The 23,495-nt window shown below is 46.5% G+C and overlaps 1 protein-coding gene across 1 annotated transcript in view; it reads left to right on the top strand.

Annotated features, from left to right (window-relative positions):
• The window catches only part of LOC307045524 (collagen alpha-6(VI) chain-like), a 71,877-nt gene that overhangs the window by 47,257 nt on the left and 1,125 nt on the right, over positions 1-23,495 (top strand). Inside the window, exons 27-41 of the mRNA XM_079691220.1 lie at positions 1,797-1,859; positions 2,480-2,542; positions 3,621-3,671; positions 3,819-3,854; positions 3,964-4,026; positions 4,438-4,500; positions 9,995-10,030; positions 11,581-11,617; positions 13,100-13,593; positions 14,983-15,073; positions 16,419-16,732; positions 18,440-18,776; positions 19,592-19,676; positions 20,047-20,237; positions 22,856-22,903. Coding sequence (XP_079547346.1) covers positions 1,797-1,859; positions 2,480-2,542; positions 3,621-3,671; positions 3,819-3,854; positions 3,964-4,026; positions 4,438-4,500; positions 9,995-10,030; positions 11,581-11,617; positions 13,100-13,593; positions 14,983-15,073; positions 16,419-16,732; positions 18,440-18,776; positions 19,592-19,676; positions 20,047-20,237; positions 22,856-22,903 — 1,972 coding nt within the window. The remainder of the gene's footprint in view (positions 1-1,796; positions 1,860-2,479; positions 2,543-3,620; positions 3,672-3,818; positions 3,855-3,963; positions 4,027-4,437; positions 4,501-9,994; positions 10,031-11,580; positions 11,618-13,099; positions 13,594-14,982; positions 15,074-16,418; positions 16,733-18,439; positions 18,777-19,591; positions 19,677-20,046; positions 20,238-22,855; positions 22,904-23,495) is intronic.

Consider the following 23,495-nt stretch of genomic DNA (forward strand, 5'->3'; position numbering starts at 1 on the left):
GGGTCAGGACACGAAGCAGGGTCGGGACACGAAGCTGGGTCAGGACACGAAGCAGGATGAGGACAGGAAGCAGGGTCGGGACACGAAGCAGGGTCGGGACACGTAGCAGGGTCGGGACACGAAGTAGGGTCCGGACACGAAGCAGGGTCAGGACACGAAGCAGGGTCAGGACACGAAGCTGGGTCAGGACACGTGGAATCAAGATACTAGTAGGAATAAGGTGCAGGAGGTGTGTGGTGCAGTAATGAATAAACAAAGACGAACTGGCACTGAGGGGAATGTGGACACAGACAGGGGGGGGGGGGGGGATGATGGGAAGCAGATGGAGTTCAATCAAGGGCAGGAAAGCTGAAATGAGAGAAACAAAATAAAAATAGGAATAATAACAAAAACATCAACATGGAGGCTAGGACCGCACAGCCGGATGCTAGCCTGCATGTGTTGAGCAATGTGCACGATTACCTGAAGTTGGGTTGACTCAAATGAAACTCGTGATATCCTTTTGGGACATATCCCGACGGTTGTGGGGGTTCGTGAGGAAGCTGAATCCTTTTCTGACCTTTTCAGGATCATAGATAGCAGTTTTAACCAGAAAGTGGTCATACCTGTTCTCTCTGCGGGCTGGTTCTGACTACCGTGAGTAGAGTTGGACCATGGGACCTAGAGAGCACACAATGATTAGTATTACCTCTACTGTGGACAATTGTTTTTCAAATAAATAAGCAATCTGTCCGATCCAAATGATCCAGAGTCCCGTAAATCTTCCAAATCGTCCCAAAATGAATCAAAACCAGTCCACAGAGAACAGACACGACCTCTTTCTGGTTCAAACTGACATTGTTGATCCAGAAAATGATTAAGCGTCCTCAATAACCACCAGAGCCAATCCAGAACTGTCCAAATCAGCCAAGACACTTGTTTAAGTATTTTCAACTACAATCCTTAATAATGCTAATTAACAACATTTGTGCTCAAAGTGTAAAAGTCCCAGAATCTGCAGGTCAGCATCCGGCAGCTTCTATGAGCTGGAGACCCTACTCTACATTTCAATCATCACACTTTGGGGTATTCTACATTTCCCAGCAGGACTCTATGATCTGGAAACACACTAGGTTACAGTCGAACCAATCCAAACACTTTTCCAGCCAAAAGACACACCAGCGGTAGAACTCCTCCTCTTCGTCCCTCGGGGCCATTGATTGGTCCTTAATGCTCGACAGATGAACGTTTATCCTGCAGCTCGAGGAAGTGTTGGTTCATTCTGTGGGTTTCAGATTTGACGCTTTAATGACGCTGCGAGTTGTAAATCCTGATCCAGAATCTGACCCGCCTCGCAGCTGGGGCTCATCTGCCTCTGGCTCCAGGGCGCAGACATGCTTCTTAGTTATTTACAGACAATAACTCTGGACGGATTTGGGAAGTGGACGGAAATATCCCCATGTTTTATAGATCTGACCCGCCCTTAAAATGAACTTCACTCATGAGGTCGTAGTACGAACTCAGCCACAGAAATAACTCAGAGCTCATTCCTTCCAAATGACTAATTGGGTGGAATCAGAAATGTCGCCGGGTAGATTAACGGCATATTGTGTAACAGCTGTATTTAACCGCTGACTGGGAATATGTTTCTACGGAAGAGGATAAGGGCTTGAGCACATTTTCTTTTTATGTAAACCAATTTGAACCCTTAATTTATATTTCAGGATCAAATGTGAGAGCGTTCTGGATATGACTTTCTCTCTCCTCGTGTTTTGTGATTAAAATGATTCCCAACGTTCTCTCCTGTCTTCCTGCAGGGAGGCCCGGGAACAGCTGGAGGTAAGGGGTCCACGGGACGGCAAGGAGCCAACGGACAGAAGGTGACACACACACACACACACACACACACACACACACACACACACACAGGGTTCAGGAAGCCAGAGTAATATTGACTGACTGACTGACGGATGTAAATAAAGAAATCTGATCAAACGTAGAAACGCCCACAACTACATTTAATTTAAAAAATACTCCATTATTACACCATTTAACTACACTATCAAACCCTAATTACACCGTTATCAAACTGTTATTACATGGTTATTAAACCCATCATACACCCATGTACCACCACACTAACCCTCATATTACATCATGGTTACACTATTGCACCCCTATTTAAAAATACTCCATAGCCTAACCCAGAGGAAGGCAAAACAAACAAACAAACACAAGGCAGATATATTACATATTGCACATGTTTTGTAAGTGTAATACAATACATACATATATATATTATTTTAAGTATATAGGAGCCATTGCAATGCTCTAACTCTAACTGTGTTACTGACAGACGGGTTTTGGTCCTTTTTCGAAGCAGAAATGTGAAAAATATGCGAGTTTCTTTCCCTATTTCAATGTTTTGGGACCAAACCTAAACGGAACAGGTCTGTGATGTAAATGTGACGGTGAAGTAAACTGAGCGTTTGTGTTGAAGGGCCAACCGGGAGATTCAGGAGTGAAGGGGGTCCCAGGACCCCAGGGGCCCAGAGGCATGCCGGTTAGTGTGTGTGTGTGTGTGTGTGTGTGTGTGTGTGTGTGTGTGTGTGTGTGTGTGTGTGTGTGTGTGTGTGTGTGTGTGTGTGTGTGTGTGTGTGTGTGTGTGTGTGTGTGTGTGTGTGTGTGTGTGTGTGTGTGTGTGTGTGTGTGTGTGTGTGTGTGTGTGTGTGTGTGTGTGTTGCAGTAATACAAAGTGTATCTGATATGATGTGTGTGTGTGTGTGTGTGTGTGTGTGTGTGTGTGTGTGTGTGTGTTGCAGTAATACAAAGTGTATCTGATATGATGTGTGTGTGTGTGTGTGTGTGTGTGTGTGTGTGTGTGTGTGTGTGTGTGTGTGTGTGTGTGTGTGTGTGTGTGTGTGTGTGTGTGTGTGTGTGTGTGTGTGTGTGTGTGTGTGTGTGTGTGTGTGTGTGTGTGTGTGTGTGTCGCAGTAACACAAAGTGTGTCTCTGATCCTTGTGTGTGTGTGTGTATCTGATATGGTGTGTGTGTGTGTGTGTGTGTGTGTGTGTGTGTGTGTGTGTGAGTGTGTGTGAGTGTGAGTGTGTGTGTGTGTGTGTGTTGCAGTAATACAAAGTGTGTTTCTGATATGTGTGTGTGTGTGTGTGTGTGTGTGTGTGTGTGTGTGTGTGTGTGGGTGTGTGTGTGTGTGTGTGTGTGTCGCAGTAATACAAAGTGTATCTGATATGATGTGTGTGTGTGTGTGTGTGTATGTGTGTGTATTTGTGTGTGTGTGTGTGTGTGTGTTGCAGTAATACAAAGTGTGTTTCTGATATGTGTGTGTGTGTGTGTGTGTGTGTGTGTGTGTGTGTGTGTGTGTGTGTGTGTGTGTGTGTGTGTGTGTGTGTGTGTCGCAGTAATACAAAGTGTATCTGATATGATGTGTGTGTGTGTGTGTGTGTATGTGTGTGTATTTGTGTGTGTGTGTGTGTGTGTGTGTGTGTTGCAGTAATACAAAGTGTGTTTCTGATATGTGTGTGTGTGTGTGTGTGTGTGTGTGTGTGTGTGTGTGTGTGTGTGTGTGTGTGTTGCAGTAATACAAAGTGTGTTTCTGATATGTGTGTGTGTGTGTGTCTCAGGGTCAGGACGGTAAAGACGGGTATGGACTTGCAGGGCCGAACGGAGGAAAGGTAGGGAACGCTTTCTCCCTGATTCATGTTACGGGTTAAAACATAACAAAGTTACATGTGAATATATTACACATATTTAGTCGTGTCTTCTTCTGTTTGAGTGCTTACAGAAAATGTTAAACATTTAAAATGTTTTTCTGGTTGAAGGGAGACCCTGGTTTCCCTGGTTACCCCGGGCTGACGGTGAGTTTTCCCTGATGAACACTTTCATATGAAATATCTCCATTCATAATCACGATGCAGTTAAACGATGAAATGCTAAATCAATGAATGTAACTATTTCTGTGTTCAGGGGGAGAGCGGCCTGCAGGGACCGGGGGGGTTCCCCGGGAGGAAGGGGAACGTGGGGCGAGGCGTGAGTCTTCACTTCACCTATTATGCAAAATCCACTTCTCCATGTCTCTTCTACATCAACATGTGTCCCCTCTTCTTCATGTCTCTCCCCCCCCCCCTCCCCCCCTATCACCTGATTCTCCTCCTAGAGCTCCATTGAGTTCTTTGTAACCAAATCTCTCTCAGAGGGGCGTGGGGAGGGGCTCCTTATTTTCATCTAAAGTAACAGACAGAGAATCAGCACTTTGGAAACAGGGCTGAAACAGAGGGGATTATGGGTAATGCTGCAATGATCTGTTTGGTGTTTCAGCCAATCAGAGACAGGCTCTGGATATATCTGAGACCTGTGATATATTGAAGAACAGTATGATAGGGGACCTTTAAGTGTTTTTTGTTTCTGCTTATCGTGATTTGTTTGGTGTTTGGAACGCAGGGGAACTCGGGCAGGCCCGGAGAATCAGGCGTGGTCGGAGATTCTGGATATCCAGGACACACGGTGAGCATCTCCATCAGACCACCTTCAAATCTGCATACTACCTTAAACATATTCACTTCTAACGGAAATACATCTACAGGAGTATATGTTGGCTAGGTGTTAGAAGTCTGGTGCTGACATGCCACCTGGGGGAGTTTCGCCCCCAGGGAATTACAAAAACTAGGTCTAATGCTGTTAAGGACAATCAGGTTTGTTTTCCACCACGGGCAGAGACAGTTTTACGGGTCAGAATACAATTTTATTTATAACATACAAAATATCTAAAAACACCACACACACAATACATTTGAATAAAATACCCACTTTGGGGAAAAGGACAGGGCTGGACGTACCACGGCGGCGGTTAACAAAGAGGGGAGTAAGGGGTCCAAACTAAATCACTGACACTGCAAACCACTCAAAACGGACACATGAAGGAAACCACTGCCACCACCAGGGAGTCTGCCGCCTCAGGCCCACAGCACCTGTCCGGCACAGGATAACATGTTAGGAGACAAAAGGTTTGTGACAGAAGGATACACAAAGGAAAACAACAAAATACACCAAATCTGAATTAATGTAAACAACACAAATGAATAAGCAAATTAAAGTAAATGTAAATGACAAATTAAACAATAAGTGTCCTGATAGGATTAGAGCCAAGCTCACAGAGAGCCAAACTCACAGAGAGCCAAACTCAGAGAGCCCAAACTCACAGAGAGCCAAACTCACAGAGAGCCAAACTCAGAGAGCCCAAACTCACAGAGAGCCCAAACTCACAGAGAGCCCAAACTCACAGAGAGCCAAACTCAGAGAGCCCAAACTCACAGAGAGCCAAACTCACAGAGAGCCAAAACTCACAGAGCCCAAACTCACAGAGCCCAAACTCACAGAGAGCCCAAACTCACAGAGAGCCAAACTCACAGAGAGCCCAAACTCACAGAGAGCCCAAACTCACAGAGAGCCCAAACTCACAGAGAGCCCAAACTCACAGAGAGCCAAACTCACAGAGAGCCAAACTCACAGAGAGCCCAAACTCACAGAGAGCCAAACTCAGAGAGCCCAAACTCACAGAGAGCCCAAACTCACAGAGAGCCAAACAGAGAGCCCAAACTCACAGAGAGCCCAGAGCCCAAACTCACAGAGAGCCAAACTCAGAGAGAGCCAAACTCAGAGAGAGCCAAACTCAGAGAGCCCAAACTCACAGAGAGCCCAAACTCAGAGAGCCCAAACTCACAGAGAGCCCAAACTCACAGAGAGCCAAACTCAGAGAGCCCAAACTCACAGAGAGCCCAAACTCAGAGAGCCCAAACTCAGAGAGCCCAAACTCACAGAGAGCCCAAACTCAGAGAGCCCAAACTCACAGAGCCAAACTCACAGAGAGCCAAACTCACAGAGAGCCAAACTCACAGAGAGCCCAAACTCAGAGAGCCCAAACTCACAGAGAGCCAAACTCACAGAGAGCCAAACTCAGAGAGCCCAAACTCAGAGAGCCCAAACTCACAGAGAGCCCAAACTCAGAGAGCCCAAACTCACAGAGAGCCCAAACTCAGAGAGCCCAAACTCAGAGAGCCCAAACTCACAGAGAGCCCAAACTCAGAGAGCCCAAACTCACAGAGAGCCCAAACTCAGAGAGCCCAAACTCAGAGAGCCCAAACTCACAGAGAGCCCAAACCCACAGAGAGCCCAGAGCCCAAACTCACAGAGAGCCAAACTCACAGAGAGCCCAAACTCACAGAGAGCCAAACTCAGAGAGCCCAAACTCACAGAGAGCCCAAACTCACAGAGAGCCAAACTCAGAGAGAGCCAAACTCAGAGAGCCCAAACTCACAGAGAGCCCAAACTCACAGAGAGCCCAGAGCCCAAACTCAGAGAGCCCAAACTCACAGAGAGCCAAACTCAGAGAGCCCAAACTCACAGAGAGCCCAAACTCAGAGAGAGCCAAACTCAGAGAGCCCAAACTCACAGAGAGCCCAAACTCAGAGAGCCCAAACTCAGAGAGCCAAACTCACAGAGAGCCCAAACTCACAGAGAGCCCAAACTCAGAGAGCCCAAACTCAGAGAGCCCAAACTCACAGAGAGCCAAACTCACAGAGAGCCAAACTCACAGAGAGCCAAACAGAGAGCCCAAACTCAGAGAGCCCAAACTCACAGAGCCAAACTCACAGAGCCAAACTCACAGAGCCAAACTCACAGAGCCAAACTCACAGAGAGCCAAACTCACAGAGAGCCAAACTCACAGAGAGCCCAAACTCAGAGAGCCCAAACTCACAGAGAGCCAAACTCACAGAGAGCCCAAACTCAGAGAGCCCAAACTCAGAGAGCCCAAACTCACAGAGAGCCCAAACTCAGAGAGCCCAAACTCACAGAGAGCCCAAACTCACAGAGAGCCCAAACTCAGAGAGCCCAAACTCACAGAGAGCCCAAACTCAGAGAGCCCAAACTCACAGAGAGCCCAAACTCAGAGAGCCCAAACTCAGAGAGCCCAAACTCACAGAGAGCCCAAACCCACAGAGAGCCCAGAGCCCAAACTCACAGAGAGCCAAACTCAGAGAGCCCAAACTCACAGAGAGCCAAACTCACAGAGAGCCAAACTCAGAGAGCCCAAACTCACAGAGAGCCCAAACTCACAGAGAGCCAAACTCAGAGAGAGCCAAACTCAGAGAGCCCAAACTCACAGAGAGCCCAAACTCACAGAGAGCCCAGAGACCAAACTCACAGAGAGCCAAACTCAGAGAGAGCCCAGAGCCCAAACTCAGAGAGCCCAAACTCACAGAGAGCCAAACTCAGAGAGCCCAAACTCACAGAGAGCCCAAACTCAGAGAGAGCCAAACTCAGAGAGCCCAAACTCACAGAGAGCCCAAACTCAGAGAGCCCAAACTCAGAGAGCCAAACTCACAGAGAGCCCAAACTCACAGAGAGCCCAAACTCAGAGAGCCCAAACTCAGAGAGCCCAAACTCAGAGAGCCCAAACTCACAGAGAGCCAAACTCACAGAGAGCCAAACTCACAGAGAGCCAAACAGAGAGCCCAAACTCAGAGAGCCCAAACTCAGAGAGCCCAAACTCACAGAGCCAAACTCACAGAGCCAAACTCACAGAGAGCCAAACTCACAGAGAGCCAAACTCACAGAGAGCCCAAACTCACAGAGAGCCCAAACTCACAGAGCCAAACTCACAGAGCCAAACTCACAGAGAGCCAAACAGAGAGCCCAAACTCACAGAGAGCCCAAACTCACAGAGAGCCAAACTCAGAGAGCCCAAACTCAGAGAGCCCAAACTCACAGAGAGCCAAACTCACAGAGCCAAACTCACAGAGCCAAACTCACAGAGCCAAACTCACAGAGAGCCCAAACTCTCAGAGAGCCCAAACTCAGAGAGCCCAAACTCACAGAGAGCCAAACTCTCAGAGAGCCCAAACTCAGAGAGCCCAAACTCACAGAGCCAAACTCACAGAGCCAAACTCACAGAGAGCCCAAACTCAGAGAGCCCAAACTCACAGAGAGCCAAACTCACAGAGAGCCCAAACTCAGAGAGCCCAAACTCACAGAGAGCCCAAACTCAGAGAGCCCAAACTCAGAGAGCCCAAACTCAGAGAGAGCCAAACTCACAGAGAGCCAAACTCAAAGAGCCCAAACTCACAGAGAGCCCAAACTCACAGAGAGCCAAACTCAGAGAGCCCAAACTCAGAGAGAGCCAAGCTCACAGAGAGCCAAACTCAGAGAGCCCAAACTCAGAGAGCCCAAACTCACAGAGAGCCCAAACTCAGAGAGAGCCAAACTCAGAGAGCCCAAACTCAGAGAGCCCAAACTCACAGAGAGCCCAAACTCATAGAGAGCCAAACTCAGAGAGCCCAAACTCAGAGAGCCCAAACTCAGAGAGAGCCAAACTCAGAGAGCCCAAACTCAGAGAGCCCAAACTCACAGAGAGCCAAACTCAGAGAGCCCAAACTCAGAGAGCCAAACTCAGAGAGCCCAAACTCACAGAGAGCCAAGCTCACAGAGAGCCCAAACTCACAGAGAGCCAAGCTCACAGAGAGCCAAACTCACAGAGAGCCCAAACTCACAGTGCCCAACTCACAGAGAGCCCAAACTCTCAGAGAGCCCAAACTCAGAGAGAGCCAAACTCAGAGAGCCAAACTCACAGAGAGCCAAACTCACAGAGAGCCCAAACTCAGAGAGCCAAACTCACAGAGAGCCAAACTCACAGAGAGCCAAACTCACAGAGAGCCCAAACTCAGAGAGCCCAAACTCAGAGAGCCCAAACTCACAGAGAGCCAAACTCACAGACAGCCAAACTCACAGAGAGCCCAAACTCACAGAGAGCCAAACTCACAGAGAGCCCAAACTCAGAGAGCCCAAACTCACAGAGAGCCCAAACTCACAGAGAGCCCAAACTCACAGAGAGCCCAAACTCTCAGAGAGCCCAAACTCACAGAGAGCCCAAACTCACAGAGAGCCAAACTCAGAGAGCCCAAACTCACAGAGAGCCCAAACTCTCAGAGAGCCCAAACTCTCAGAGAGCCAAACTCACAGAGAGCCCAAACTCTCAGAGAGCCCAAACTCTCAGAGAGCCAAACTCACAGAGAGCCAAACTCACAGAGAGCCCAAACAGCAGCACGGGACGGGAATGATGGCCAAAGGTGGGGAGGGAGAATAGTTACAACACTCCTGGAAAGAGGATTAGAATTGCTACCAAATCTGTATGAAAGTGACGGTTTAACTTACCGTATGGAGGGCTCATACGTACCACCTTGTGCAGCTAGGCGCAGCCACAGAGCCAACAAGGGAGGGACTGAGACCCGCAAATCCCACGGCCAAATCCCGCTGTGACATAAATAATCGATCAGGCAGGGGAACTACGCAGCAGATTGAAAGAGAGCAGACAACGGCAATCACCAGTTTGCAACGCTGTGGTCACGGAGCCTCTGGCGGAGCAATGCCTCCTTTAATGCCCCGGACCTCAGCTGAGATGAGACGAGAAAGTGTCAGCAGTGTGCAGCTTGTGCCCATGGAGGAATGACAGACTGCACAGTGCTTTACCCGTCAGGCAGAGAGTAGGACATGAATGCTGCCACGCCAAACAATGTGCGTCACCCATCAGGCTGCAGCCACCACAGGAGAGGCGGAAATGGGAGGGACCCAGTTTGGCACCTCAGCTTAAATAGCCGGTGCGAACAATTGGTGCGCTGGCACGGTGCCAAGCAGCGGCTCAGAGGGAGGAGACCTCCGCTCACATCCAGACAACATCCTATTCTCTAAACCATCATAAAACATCTTTGATCAACAAAAGTGCATCAAAACATCAAAAAGGAATACGACAGCGTTTTAGGGCAATTTCAGATTCATCATTTATATTTTAACCAAAAATGATCTTTACTTGCATCCTCACTAATTGAGCTTGATATATTCTTGTTACACTTGTATTCAACACCTTAAATCCTGTTAAGTGAATATAAAATATATTCATAAAATGAATGATAAAAAGGGTAATAATGTCTCTCTTTCTCCTTCTCAGGGTTCCAGAGGTCCTCCTGGAGCCAGAGACAAGACTGTACGTCCTCCTTAAAACCATGTTTCCAAGCTTTAATGTTGTATATCAGTGTGTGTGTGTAGTGTCTCTACTTTAAAGAGTCCTCTCCTGCTGATGTTCAGGTGTATATCAGTATGTAGTGTCTCTACTTTAAAGAGTTCTCTCCTGCTGATGTTCAGGTGTATATCAGTATGTAGTGTCTCTACTTTAAAGAGTCCTCTCCTGCTGATGTTCAGGTGTATATCAGTATGTAGTGTCTCTACTTTAAAGAGTTCTCTCCTGCTGATGTTCAGGTGTATATCAGTATGTAGTGACTCTACTTTAAAGAGTCCTCTCCTGCTGATGTTCAGGTGTATATCAGTATGTAGTGACTCTACTTTAAAGAGTCCTCTCCTGCTGATGTTCAGGTGTATATCAGTATGTAGTGTCTCTACTTTAAAGAGTCCTCTCCTGCTGATGTTCAGGTGTATATCAGTATGTAGTGTCTCTACTTTAAAGAGTCCTCTCCTGCTGATGTTCAGGTGTATATCTGTATGTAGTGTCTCTACTTTAAAGAGTCCTCTCCTGCTGATGTTCAGGTGTATATCAGTATATAGTGTCTCTACTTTAAAGAGTCCTCTCCTCTGATGTTCAGGTGTATATCATTATGTAGTGTCTCTACTTTAAAGAGTCCTTTCCTGCTGATGTCCAGGTGTATATCAGTATGTAGTGTCTCTACTTTAAAGAGTCCTCTCCTGCTGATGTTCAGGTGTATATCAGTATGTAGTGTCTCTACTTTAAAGAGTCCTCTCCTGCTGATGTTCAGGTGTATATCAGTATGTAGCGTCTCTACTTTAAAGAGTCCTCTCCTGCTGATGTTCAGGTGTATATCAGTATGTAGTGTCTCTACTTTAAAGAGTCCTCTCCTGCTGATGTTCAGGTGTATATCAGTATGTAGTGTCTCTACTTTAAAGAGTCCTCTCCTGCTGATGTTCAGGTGTATATCAGTATGTAGCGTCTCTACTTTAAAGAGTCCTCTCCTGCTGATGTTCAGGTGTATATCAGTATGTAGTGTCTCTACTTTAAAGAGTCCTCTCCTGCTGATGTTCAGGTGTATATCAGTATGTAGTGTCTCTACTTTAAAGAGTCCTCTCCTGCTGATGTTCAGGTGTATATCAGTATGTAGTGTCTCTACTTTAAAGAGTCCTCTCCTGCTGATGTTCAGGTGTATATCAGTATGTAGTGTCTCTACTTTAAAGAGTCCTCTCCTGCTGATGTTCAGGTGTATATCAGTATGTAGTGTCTGTACTTTAAAGAGTCCTCTCCTGCTGATGTTCAGGTGTATATCAGTATGTAGTGTCTCTACTGTAAAGAGTCCTCTCCTGCTGATGTTCAGGTGTATATCAGTATGTAGTGTCTCTACTTTAAAGAGTCCTCTCCTGCTGATGTTCAGGAAGTAAACAAAGGAGTCCAATGGAGGGAACCCATGGATTTTAGCCTTTGCAGACCGTAGACATGCACTAAATCCTATATAACAGACTACAGGGACGTTACAAGTATAAATACTATTTTGTGATTGTGTGTTTTCTCAGGAGTGCCAGCTGATCACCTACATCAGAGACAACTGTGGTGAGAAACACTTCTTCAGAAATATGTATTCATTGTTTGAAAACTGCATTTAGTTTCTAAAATATATTTCTTTCTCTCCACAGCTTGTGCCATGGGTAAGTTTCTCCACTTTACCATTGATCGCAGGAGCTTGGCGATGTTGACGCTGGACCAAGGACGGCGTCATGCTCTCCTGGAGTTTATACATCTTTCTGAACACTTAATAATAATAATAATAATAATAATAATAATAATAATACAAATAAGGGAGGTGTGTGGTGCAGTGGGTTATGCGTTGGTGTTGGGATCAGGGGGTCTCAGGTTCAAACCCCACTGCAGTCAGCATGTCGTTGTGTCCCTGAGACACTTCACTCACAATTGCTCCTGTGGGGATTGTCCACAATATTGAGTATGCAAGTCACTTTGGATAAAATGGTCTAACATGTGACATGTCATGTAATGATACTAATAATACATCAAACATTCAAATAGAAGTAGGCCATGGGGGTAACAACAGCTTCTTGTTTTATGTGTAACGTTATTCTCAGACAATTGCTGACTTTTCTTTCATGTTTGCGCAGGATATTTAAGTTAACTGTTAAATATTTACGGAACTGTAAACCTTTCTAGTAAATGACCCACTGCATTGTCTTTTTTTTAAGTTCTGCTCACATCCTTTGGCTTTTTCTTTTTCTTAAATATACCACTTTAATGTTGGAAACTCATGTTTGTTAATCTATAAAGCCCGCTGAGACAAACGTCACTGTTCACCATGGCCTTTGACCCCGAAGCCATCACAGCCCCCTGCTTCCACTCCTACTGCTATTTATTTAATATTTTACTTTATTAAATGCCCTTCTTGTTTGCTTGTTTGCTCACCATGTAAGGTGGCCTTGGGTGCTATACACATTTAATCCATTATTATTATTATAATTTTTTTATTTGCTTTATCATTTTACACAAGCTAAAGCTTAAAGCAGGAGTGTCCAAACTTTTTCACCGAGGGCCACATACAGAAAAATATACGAAGGGCTGGGCCACTCATAGAGGTTAGGTCTATTCCCTCGTATGTTCAGTTATAAGTTAGCAACATGTAGGTAGATTATGCTCGATACTTGAATACGCTTTAAGGAAACGACAGCCCACATCCCAGCTCTCTATAGGTTTCATTACTTTAGTTGGCAGCTCATCGCTTAAACAGACGCCTCAGAGTGATACGGAGAAATATGAAGGGTCTATTTATAAGTTATTGGGCTTTTTTTTTTAACAACGAACATTTGTTTCCATCTTTAACTGACTGAATGTATTTGAAGTGGGCTTCGTACCACATGAGCACTACTGGGTAATATGTGTTTTCACCTATATTTAAGAACTACAATACAAGACAAGCACAAGTTTCATTAGTGGGCCATATGTCATTAGTTTGGACTCCCCTAGCTTAAAGCATTACATGACCACAGTGTTCCTATGTCCTTATCATCACCTCTTCTTCGTTGGTTTAAGACCGCTCGTTGTGCCCGGCCTTCCCCACGGAGCTGGTTCTGGGGCTGGACATGTCGCAGGACGTGACCCCGGCGGCCTTCGAGCGGCAGCGCTCCGCCCTGCTGTCTCTGCTGGAGGACGTCTCCGTCTCCGAGAGCAACTGTCCGACGGGGGCCCGGGTGGCCGTGGTGGGATTCAGCGCCCACACCAAGTACCTGATCCGCTTCCAGGACTACCGGACCAAGACGCAGCTACTGGAGCTGCTGAGGAACGTGGCCCTGGAGAGGACGTCCAGCCGGCGCCAGCTGGGGGCCGCCATGCGCTTCGTGGGGCAACACGTCTTCAAGCGTGTGCGAGCGGGGGTGATGATGAGGAAGGTGGCAGTCTTCCTCTCCAACGGGCCGTCACAGGACGTGGATGACATCGTCACCGCCACCATGGAGTACCGCGGCCTCAACATCGTCCCCGCCGTCATCTCGCTGAAGAACGATGACAACACCGCCGAGGCTCTGAAGGTGGGAGTATCACTTCTTCTTTTTCCGATGCATACTTCCTGTCTGTCTTCTTCTGCTGTTCCCTTTAGTGTTTACTTCCTGTCTGTCTTCTTCTGCTGTTCCCTTTAGTGTTTACTTCCTGGCTGTCTTCTTCTACTGTTCCCTTTAGTGTTTACTTCCTGTCTGTCTTCTTCTGCTGTTCCCTTTAGTGTTTACTTCCTGTCTGCCTTATTCTGCTGTTCCCTTTAGTGTTTACTTCCTGTCTGCCTTATTCTGCTGTTCCCTTTAGTGTTTACTTCCTGTCTGTCTTCTTATGCTGTCCCCTTTAGTGTTTACTTCCTGTCTGTCCTCTTCTGCTGTTCCCTTTAGTGTTTACTTCCTGTCTGTCTTCTTCTGCTGTTCCCTTTAGTGTTTACTTCCTGTCTGTCTTCTTCTGCTGTTCCCTTTAGTGTTTACTTCCTGTCTGTCTTCTTTTGCTTTCCCTTTAGTGTTTACTTCCTGACTGTCTTCTTCTGCTGTTCCCTTTAGTGGTTACTTCCTATCTTCTTCTGCTGTTCCCTTTCGTGTTTACTTCCTGTCTGTCTTCTTCTGCTGTTCCCTTTAGTGTTTACTTCCTGCCTGTCTTCTTCTGCTGTTCCCTTTAGTGTTTACTTCCGCTCTGTCTTCTTCTACTGTTCCCTTTAGTGTTTATTTCCCGTCTGTCTTCTTCTACTGTTCCCTTTAGTGTTTACTTCCTGCCTGTCTTCTTCTGCTGTTCCCTTTAGTGTTTACTTCCGCTCTGTCTTCTTCTGATGTTCCCTTTAGTGTTTACTTCCTGTCAGTCTTCTTCTGATGTTCCCTTTAGTGTTTACTTCCTGTCAGTCTTCTTCTCCTGTCCTCTTTACTGTTTACTTCCTGGCTGTCTTCTTCTGCTGTTCCCTTTCTTGTTTACTTCCTGGCTGTCTTCTTCTGCTGTTCCCTTTCGTGTTTACTTCCTGCCTGTTTTTAAACCTCTTCTCCCCGTGATCCTCCTTAGCAACGGTCATTATTTTAATAAGCAGCGGTGTGTTATCAAGTATTAACAACCTCTGAAATGTCCAAATTGAGCAATCAGAATGGAGTATTCAATGAAGCAGTGTAATTGAAAGTAAGTATTGAAGCTAGAGAATCTGAGCAGCTCTTGTCATGCCCGACGCTTAGAGACTTCTGGGTAATATCACTTCATGAGGAACCCTGGAGTCATGGAGGTGTTTCAGGAGGGAATACAATGCAAACTCTCTCAGAGCTGTTATCATCCTCTCTGAACATCTGAGCTCCAAGGAGTTCTCAGATGAACCGCCCACAGACTCCTGAGCGTTAGGAAAACGGTCTCTGTATTTTAGATGAATGTGTTTGTGTTATCTCTCTAAGAGCTGCTGTTTGTAATCTCAGGTGGACGACTCAGGATCCTCCATTTTCACGGTGCTGGGGAGGAACCCGGCTGCTGACCTGAGGAAGGTCAAGAACTGTGCCATCTGTTACGGTACGCAGCCACATCTCTTCGTTTTAAACAGCTGCTCATTGTGTTAAAGGTCCCATGTCATCGCCATTTCTACTGATCATAGTTCCATAGTTGAGGTCTACTAGAATAGATTTATATTGTTCAATGTTCCAAACTCACATTGGTTTCTCAAACAGCATCTCTGTATAGTATGTGTATTCACTCTCTGTCCTACACGGCTTGTTGGAGCTCCTGGTCTCTACTTTAAAGAGTCCTCTCCTGCTGATGTTCAGGTGTATATCAGTATGTAGTGTCTCTACTTTAAAGAGTCCTCTCCTGCTGATGTTCAGGTGTATATCAGTATGTTGTGTCTCTACTTTAAAGAGTCCTCTCCTGCTGATGTTCAGGTGTATATCAGTATGTAGTGTCTCTACTTTAAAGAGTCCTCTCCTGCTGATGTTCAGGTGTATATCAGTATGTAGTGTCTCTACTTTAAAGAGTCCTCTCCTGCTGATGTTCAGGTGTATATCAGTATCTAGTGTCTCTACTTTAAAGAGTCCTCTCCTGCTGATGTTCAGGTGTATATCAGTATGTAGTGTCTCTACTTTAAAGAGTCCTCTCCTGCTGATGTTCAGGTGTATATCAGTATGTAGTGTCTCTACTTTAAAGAGTCCTCTCCTGCTGATGTTCAGGTGTATATCAGTATGTAGTGTCTCTACTTTAAAGAGTCCTCTCCTGCTGATGTTCAGGTGTATATCAGTATGTAGTGTCTCTACTTTAAAGAGTCCTCTCCTGCTGATGTTCAGGTGTATATCAGTATCTAGTGTCTCTACTTTAAAGAGTCCTCTCCTGCTGATGTTCAGGTGTATATCAGTATGTAGTGTCTCTACTTTAAAGAGTCCTCTCCTGCTGATGTTCAGGTGTATATCAGTATGTAGTGTCTCTACTTTAAAGAGTCCTCTCCTGCTGATGTTCAGGTGTATATCAGTATGTAGTGTCTCTACTGGGACATGTCTCCATGCTTTAATGTTCAAAAAGCTCTCTATCTCTCTCATACTGCCTGTGCTGCAGCACCTCTTTTCACCCTCTGTCTGATACCAGAGCCCAGTCTGCTCTGATTGGTTAGCTGGCCGGCTCTGTTGTGATTGGCCAACCTCTTAGAGATGTCCCACGTACAATGTGTTGGAGCGCTAGCCAATAGGAGCGTCAGTGTTCCAGAGTGATGTCACCATGTTCCAGAAGTAAACAAAGGAGTCCGTCCAGACCCTTACTTTAGCATGAAGGCCTTTTCTGTAGATTGTGAGGAGGGGATCAAAGGGTATATTTACTCAGATTAACCCGTATCCGATTTCCTGATGAGAGCAATGTTGCCTGTGTGTTCCCTCAGACCCGTGCCAGCGCTCGCAGCAGTGCTCCTTCATCCTGGACCCGCTGCCGCCTCAGGAGGCGGATGTGGACCTGGTTCTGGTTCTGGACAGCTCCAGGGAGGTGCAGGCTGACGAGTACGCCGGCATGCAGCAGCTGCTGGGCTCCGTGGTGGAGCAGCTGGCCGTGAGCCCCACCCCCCGCAGGCCCGGATCAGGGGCCCGGGTGGCCCTCGTCCAGCAGAGCGGCTTCCGGGCCCCCAAGGTGGAGTTTGGGTTCGGGACCTTCCAGACCTCCGGCCAGATGAAGAGGCACCTGATGAACATGACACAGCAGGTACACCGTCCCTGATACCTATACTATGTGAGGAGAATAAAGAGGTGCATGTTAGGCAGCAGAACAGCAGACCCAGGTGCAGACACAGACAGTAGCATTTAGAAAAAGGTTTATTTTCAGGGGGGAAAAAGAGCTGGGTTGATCAGAGCTGAGGTGGGGGGTCCGAAACCGAATGGGAGGGAATCCGGTCAGAGGTTGTGGGTCTGAGCGGTCTACAGGGGCTGGAGCAGAGCAGGCAGGACTGCAGGGGAACACAGACAGAACAGGATCAATGGAACCTCTAATATGACCTGGCTTGATGTATATGCTGAGGAGCAGCTTCTGTGGCCGGGCTGAGTCTTTAAAGCCTTCAGCTGGTGGGGGGCTGCTCTGACTCCAGCACACCTGCAGACACTCAGACAGGGATGGCAATGATCAGCCAGGGCATTGAGTAAAACATGTAATGTAACAGTACCCCCCCCCCCCCCCTCTAACCGGGTCCTGCCGGGTTGGAGGGTTGGAAATCCCGTATGAGGATGGGATTGAGAATCTGACGACGATGGAGCCAGCAACGCTCCTCCGTAGCATATCCCTCCCAGTCCACGAGGTACTGCAACTCGCGGCCATCCAGGAGGCGCAGGACAATAAACAGGATGATCGTTGATTATCTGGGGAGGCGGAGGAGCTACCATAGGAGGGAGACAGGGGACTGGAGCAGACAGGCTTGAGCTGAGAAACATGACACGTGCGGTGAATCCTGAGCGGGTGGGAGTAGTAACCGTACAGCAGATGGGTTTATGACATAGTAAACCTTTAAGGACCGATGACCCGGGGTGCCAGCTTCCTTGACTCTACCCTTAGAGGTGGGTCGTTGGAAGAAAGCCATACCTTCTGGCCTGGGGTGTGGACTGGGGCTGGGGCACGGTGACGATTGGCCTGGGAGGCACGAATGAGGGCGCCACCTCCACTTCCTTGAAGGGGAAGATAACCATCGGCACACTCAAAGGGAGATATACCTGTAAAGGCATTGGTGAGGGTGTTGTGGGCATAATCCAACCGAGGGAGTTGAGCACTCCAACAGGATTGGTGAGAGGAGGTCACACAGCGCAGCGGTTTGGCCGTTGGTCTGTGGGTGATATCCTGAGGAAAGACTGACATCGATATTGAATGCCGCACAAAAGCATCTCCATACACGTGATGTGAATTGGGGACCTCTGTCGGAAACGATATCTGAGGAGATGCCACGCAAACAGAACACTTGATTAACCAGAAGGTCCGCTGTCCCCCTGGAGGATGGGAGTTTAGGGAGGGGAATGAACTGAGCACTTTTGGAGAACCTTTCAATTATTGCAAGGATGACTGTGTTTCCATTGGATGGTGGAACGCCGGTGACGTAGTCCAAGGAAATGTGAGACCACGGACGGCTAGGAATGGACAAAGGACCAGAAGGAGGTTTGGTTGAGGTCTTGTTCTGGGCACAGACTGACAGGCGGGTAGAATGGGCCCACTGGAAGACATCCGAGCGGGACAAGTCTGGGACAGAAAGAGAGTTAGCAGGACCATGCACAGGAGTGGGCTGACCTTGCTGGGCTCGACGAACCCGGGACGCCAGTTCTCCGCTGATCGATCGATTATTTTTCACAATTTGATTTGAGGTCAAAGAGGCATAGCTGCTATCGAGCTAAAGATTTAAAATAATGTTTCTTCTTTCCTTCCCTGTGGACGCAGGGCGGCTCCTCGGCGCTGGGCGTCACTCTGGACTTTGCCCTGAAGGAGCTGCTCCTGAAGGCAACGCAGCCCCGCAGGAGGAGGGTGGTGCTGACCCTGGTGGGAACCAGCACGGCCCCCCAGGACCGGGCCCAGCTCAGCTACGTCTCCCAGAAGGCCCAGTGTCAGGGGGTGGCGCAGTTCGTGGTGACGGTGGGCGAGCGCTACGTCCGCAGCCAGGTGGAGGAGGTGGCGGGGGGGCCGCTCCAGCAGCACCTCGTCCACCTGGACCGACTGAAGGCCGAGGAGCAGAGCTACACCCAGCGCTTCTTCAGGGTCTTCCTCTCCGCGCTCAGCAGTGAGAACACACTCTACACTCTACACACACTCTACACTCTACACACACTCTACACTCTACACTCTACACACACACTCTACACACACTCTACACTCTACACACACTCTACACACTCTCTACACCCAGCGCTTCTTCAGGGTCTTCCTCTCCGCTCTCAGCAGTATAGGAACACACACTTGTTTTACTTTTTTTGAACATCTTAAGAACAAACATACAAATTGCAACATGTACATACTTTATGTCTTACAACCTTGCTGCATCGAAAATGAGACATTAGTCGTACGCCCAGCGTACACATACTGGTCATCGTGCAAAACCAATACAGACAAAAAGGACAAGATCAAAACACGAAACACAGCAGACAAAAAGCAACAAGAAAACATGCAGTCATACATAATAACAATTCAGGGGAGAAAAGAATAAACAAATGAATCAAGATAACATGGTACGTTTAGGGGACTTGAGCTTGGTCATATTGTATGACGTTATGAACACACACTTTTAATTGGCTACCCCCCCTCCCCCCCTGGATCCCCCTCCCACAGCACATCAGAGACTGCCCCCCCCCCACCTTCAAATCACCGACCAGAACTAACTATTGCTATTGAACTTTCTGTAATTAAGTATCTGATCAGTGTGTGTGTGTGTGTGTGTGTGTGTGTGTGTGTGTGTGTGTGTGTGTGTGTGTGTGTGTGTGTGTGTGTGTGTGTGTGTGTGTGTGTGTGTGTGTGTGTGTGTGTGTGTGTGTGTGTGTGTGTGTGTGTGTGTGTGTGTGTGTGTGTGTGTGTGTGTGTGTGTGTGTGTGTGTATTTCAGGGGGGTTGTACACGTATCCCCACCCCTCTTTAACTCGGACATGTGAGCAGCTGAAGGAGGCTGGAGGACAGACCTTCGTCCCCGGGTAAATGAAACTGCAGGATCATGTGATCACGATGAAACCTCCTGCAGAGCTCAAACTGACATTTGACTGTTTGGACTTTTAATTACTTTTTAAAACATATTCTATAAACTTTCTTGACTTTTTTATAGTTTTTGGACATTTGATGACTTTCAATTATATTTTTGACTTACTATACTGTGATTTTCTGGACATACTATTTCTTTAAATGACTTTTTTTAAACATACTATGACTTTAAATTATTTTTTAATTATTATCTGCTTTTCTATTACTTTTTTTTACAACTTTTAATAACTATTTTTAAAAAAAAAAGTTAAATACTTTTCTACGATTTTTTGACTTTTTCATGACTCTTTGACTCTGTGTTTGCAGGCAGGCCGAGGTGGAGGAGTTTGAGGAGGTGCAGGCGGAGGAGCAGTGGGGGGCCCAGGGGGGGGTCCAGGGGGGGGTCCAGTGGGAGGCAGGGTTTCAGGAGCAGACGGGAGGACAGACCGGACAGCTGGACATCACCGACTCCCTGATGCTGAGGGGAGACGGACAGAGACTCATCTCACTGTCCAACGGTAACACACACACACACACACACACACACACACACACACACACACACACACACACACACACACACACACACACACACACACACACACACACACACACACACACACACACACACACACACACACACACAGACAGACAGACAGACAGACAGACAGACAGACAGACAGACAGACAGACAGACAGACAGACAGACAGACAGACAGACAGACAGACAGACAGACAGACAGACAGACAGAGAGACACACACACACACACACACACACACACACTTCTTTGACCTGCTTGAATGACTTTTTTGACATACTATTTTTCTTGGCTTCTTATTTTTTTTAAATTACAAACTTGACTGACTTTTTATGAATTTTTATGATTTTTAAGGACTTTCTTTTACTTTTTGGACATACTGACTTAGGATTCTTTTACTTTTTATGACTTCTAACAAACTATACTATGAATTGTCACGACTTTACTGACATATGTTGTGACCTTTCTCATGACTTTATACACATTTTTTAAACACACTATACTTGAGTTTTGCGACTCATTTGACACACTGTACTATATGACATGTTCTCATCACTTTGTTTGACACACTTACCATACCTTAATTGACTCTTTGATATAATATATGACTATGATATTTTTAATTTGTATTTCTTTCTTGACTTTTTTTAAACATACAATACTGTTTCAAAAATAAAATGTTTAGCATACTTTAAAATGAATTTATAGGATTTTTTCTACATATTATACAATATTTTCTCAAGTGTTTTGACATACTAAACTATGACTTTTAATACTTTTTTATGACATACTATACTACGACACTTTTAGAAATTCTTTTTAGACATACGCCAGTTTTTATGAAACATAATTACCGCATTATATTATAAAAATACTCAACCCTGATGCCTTGCCAGAATGAATATGCCTATATATACCGCATTATAATAAAGTACTTATGAACCATCACTAAGGACTCACAAGTTCCCGCTCAGTAGAAGTTCATTAAACTAAAACCTGCAGTTTAGTTTCTAACAGATTTTCCATTCAGATTGACTGATTGCATGTTCAATACGTCTGAATTAACTGCACACACTGCACGCATCTCTTCTTCATGTCAGATGTTCTACTTTTTAACACTTTCTTCGTCGTATCCAACACTGTGGACTAAACCTGTTTGCATGTGTTCTCCTGCAGCAGCATGTTAAGATTTAGAAGATCCAATATTAACCTTAAAAGGTCACCTATTATGCTTTATTTGAACAATATATTAAAGTGCCATATCTATACAAAACCTATTGTAGCCTCAAATCCGTCTATTTCAGCCCTGTTACTAAAGTGCTGATTCTGGGTCTGGCCCTTTAAAAACCGAGCTGCTGCTGGCCACACCCCTTTGCAGCGTCTGCGAAGAGAAGTTCAATCAGAAACGTTGCTGTCAGAAACAATGAGACGTGTTCTGGAAGTAATATGGTCTGTGTTTATATTAGCATGCTAACACTCAGAGCTAACCTGTACTGGAGAGAGCATGTGTGAAGAAGCAGGAAATCAAAAGGAAGTCACCTTGTGGTAAACCTGAGAGAGAGAGAGTTTGAGCTCCATCCTGTTTCAGAGAGAATCCTTGATGTGGTTTGGAACATGATATAGTTTCATCACGGCAGCATTTAGCTGAGAATCTGCTGGGAGAGTTCTCCTGCATAAGGAGAGCTCATACATGCTCCTAAGGGGCGTGGCCACAGCAGCTCCAAAGGGGCGTGGTCAGCAGCAGCAGCTCGGGTTACATTTAAAGGGCCAGACCCAGAATCAGCACTTTAGTAACAGCTGACATAGAGGGGGATGAGGCTAGAATGGTCTGTTTGGTATTTTGAGCAAAACACTTCAGAGACATGTTTTGTATAGATTTGGCCCTATAATATGTTGTTCAAATATATAATAGGAGACCTTTAAGAGTCATCTAAAGCGTGCACGGCTGCATGTGTCGTGCAGGATGTTGTGTGTGTGTGTGTTGAATATGTGTGTTTCTTGCAGCCCGGTGTCGGCTGCAGGCTGACGCTGGCTCTCAGTGTGTGGACTCAGTCCGGCGCTGGTTCTTTGACCCGCGGCTCGCTGCATGCGCTCCCTTCTGGTACGGCGGTTGCCACGGTAACGCTAACCGCTTTAGCTCGGAGCATGAGTGTTTGCGGACGTGTGGCCAGCGTAAGTCCTGCTGACAGCGTGTGTGGAACGCCTCTATCATGCATCATATTATTATTCTGAGTACATAAACTATGACTTCAATTTTATCGTTGTACCTACTTGACTGACTTTTTTTTCTTTTTACTGTACTTTGACACATGTGTACGCTCTAGTAGTGGGTATGGTGGGGTATTTAAGTGCTTTGCTCAATAATGAGAGCCTGGTTCAGTAGCTTGAGGTAATGAGTACCACAAGTACAGGAACTAAACTCAAGGTCTAATACGTGCAGCAGTTAGAACAGATTATACTCACTTACTGTGTGATGATATGTAACACCTGACGTGTGTCTGTCTGTCTGTCTGTCTGTCTGTCTGTCTGTCTGTCTGTCTCTGTGTGTGTGTGTGTGTGTGTGTGTGTGCGTGCGTGTGTGTGTTTCCTCTCACAGATCCGAACATCCTCCCTCAGCCGGAGTTGGCCAGTTTCGGCTCCAAAGGTAAACACTTTTTAAAGAACCATACTAGTCGATTTTAATTACATATACAAATATGTATAACGCTGTAATGTGTCCCCTTCCTAAGTGTAACGCTATAATGTGTCCCCTGCAGACAGTAGAGTGTAACGCTGTAACGTGTCCCCTGCAGCCAGTAGAGTGTAACGCTGTAACGTGTCGCCCTCCTGAGTGTAACGTGTCCCCTGCAGACAGTAGAGTGTAACCCTGTAATGTGTCCCCTGCAGAAAGTAGAGTGTAACCCTGTAATGTGTCCCCTGCAGACAGTAGAGTGTAACCCTGTAATGTGTCCCCTGCAGACAGTAGAGTGTAACCCTGTAATGTGTCCTCTGCAGACAGTAGAGTGTAACCCTGGGTGTTTCTCAATGTCGAGGACGCTTCCTTGGTAGGGTATGTCTTCCGAGTCAGGTCCATCAGAAGCGAGGCAAGAATCCTTCCTGGCATTCGGAGAACGAAGAATGGAACAGGCTAGCAGGTGTGCAAGTGTGCGTCATATGAGAGGCCCCGCCTTACATTTTCCGCAACAGGCCATTTTAAGACTGTTGAGTCTACTGCACATGTGCAGCCTTGAAATTTC

Source organism: Notothenia rossii (genome assembly GCF_949606895.1).
Source record: "Notothenia rossii genome assembly, chromosome: 7".
In the NCBI taxonomy this organism is placed as follows: domain Eukaryota; kingdom Metazoa; phylum Chordata; class Actinopteri; order Perciformes; family Nototheniidae; genus Notothenia; species Notothenia rossii.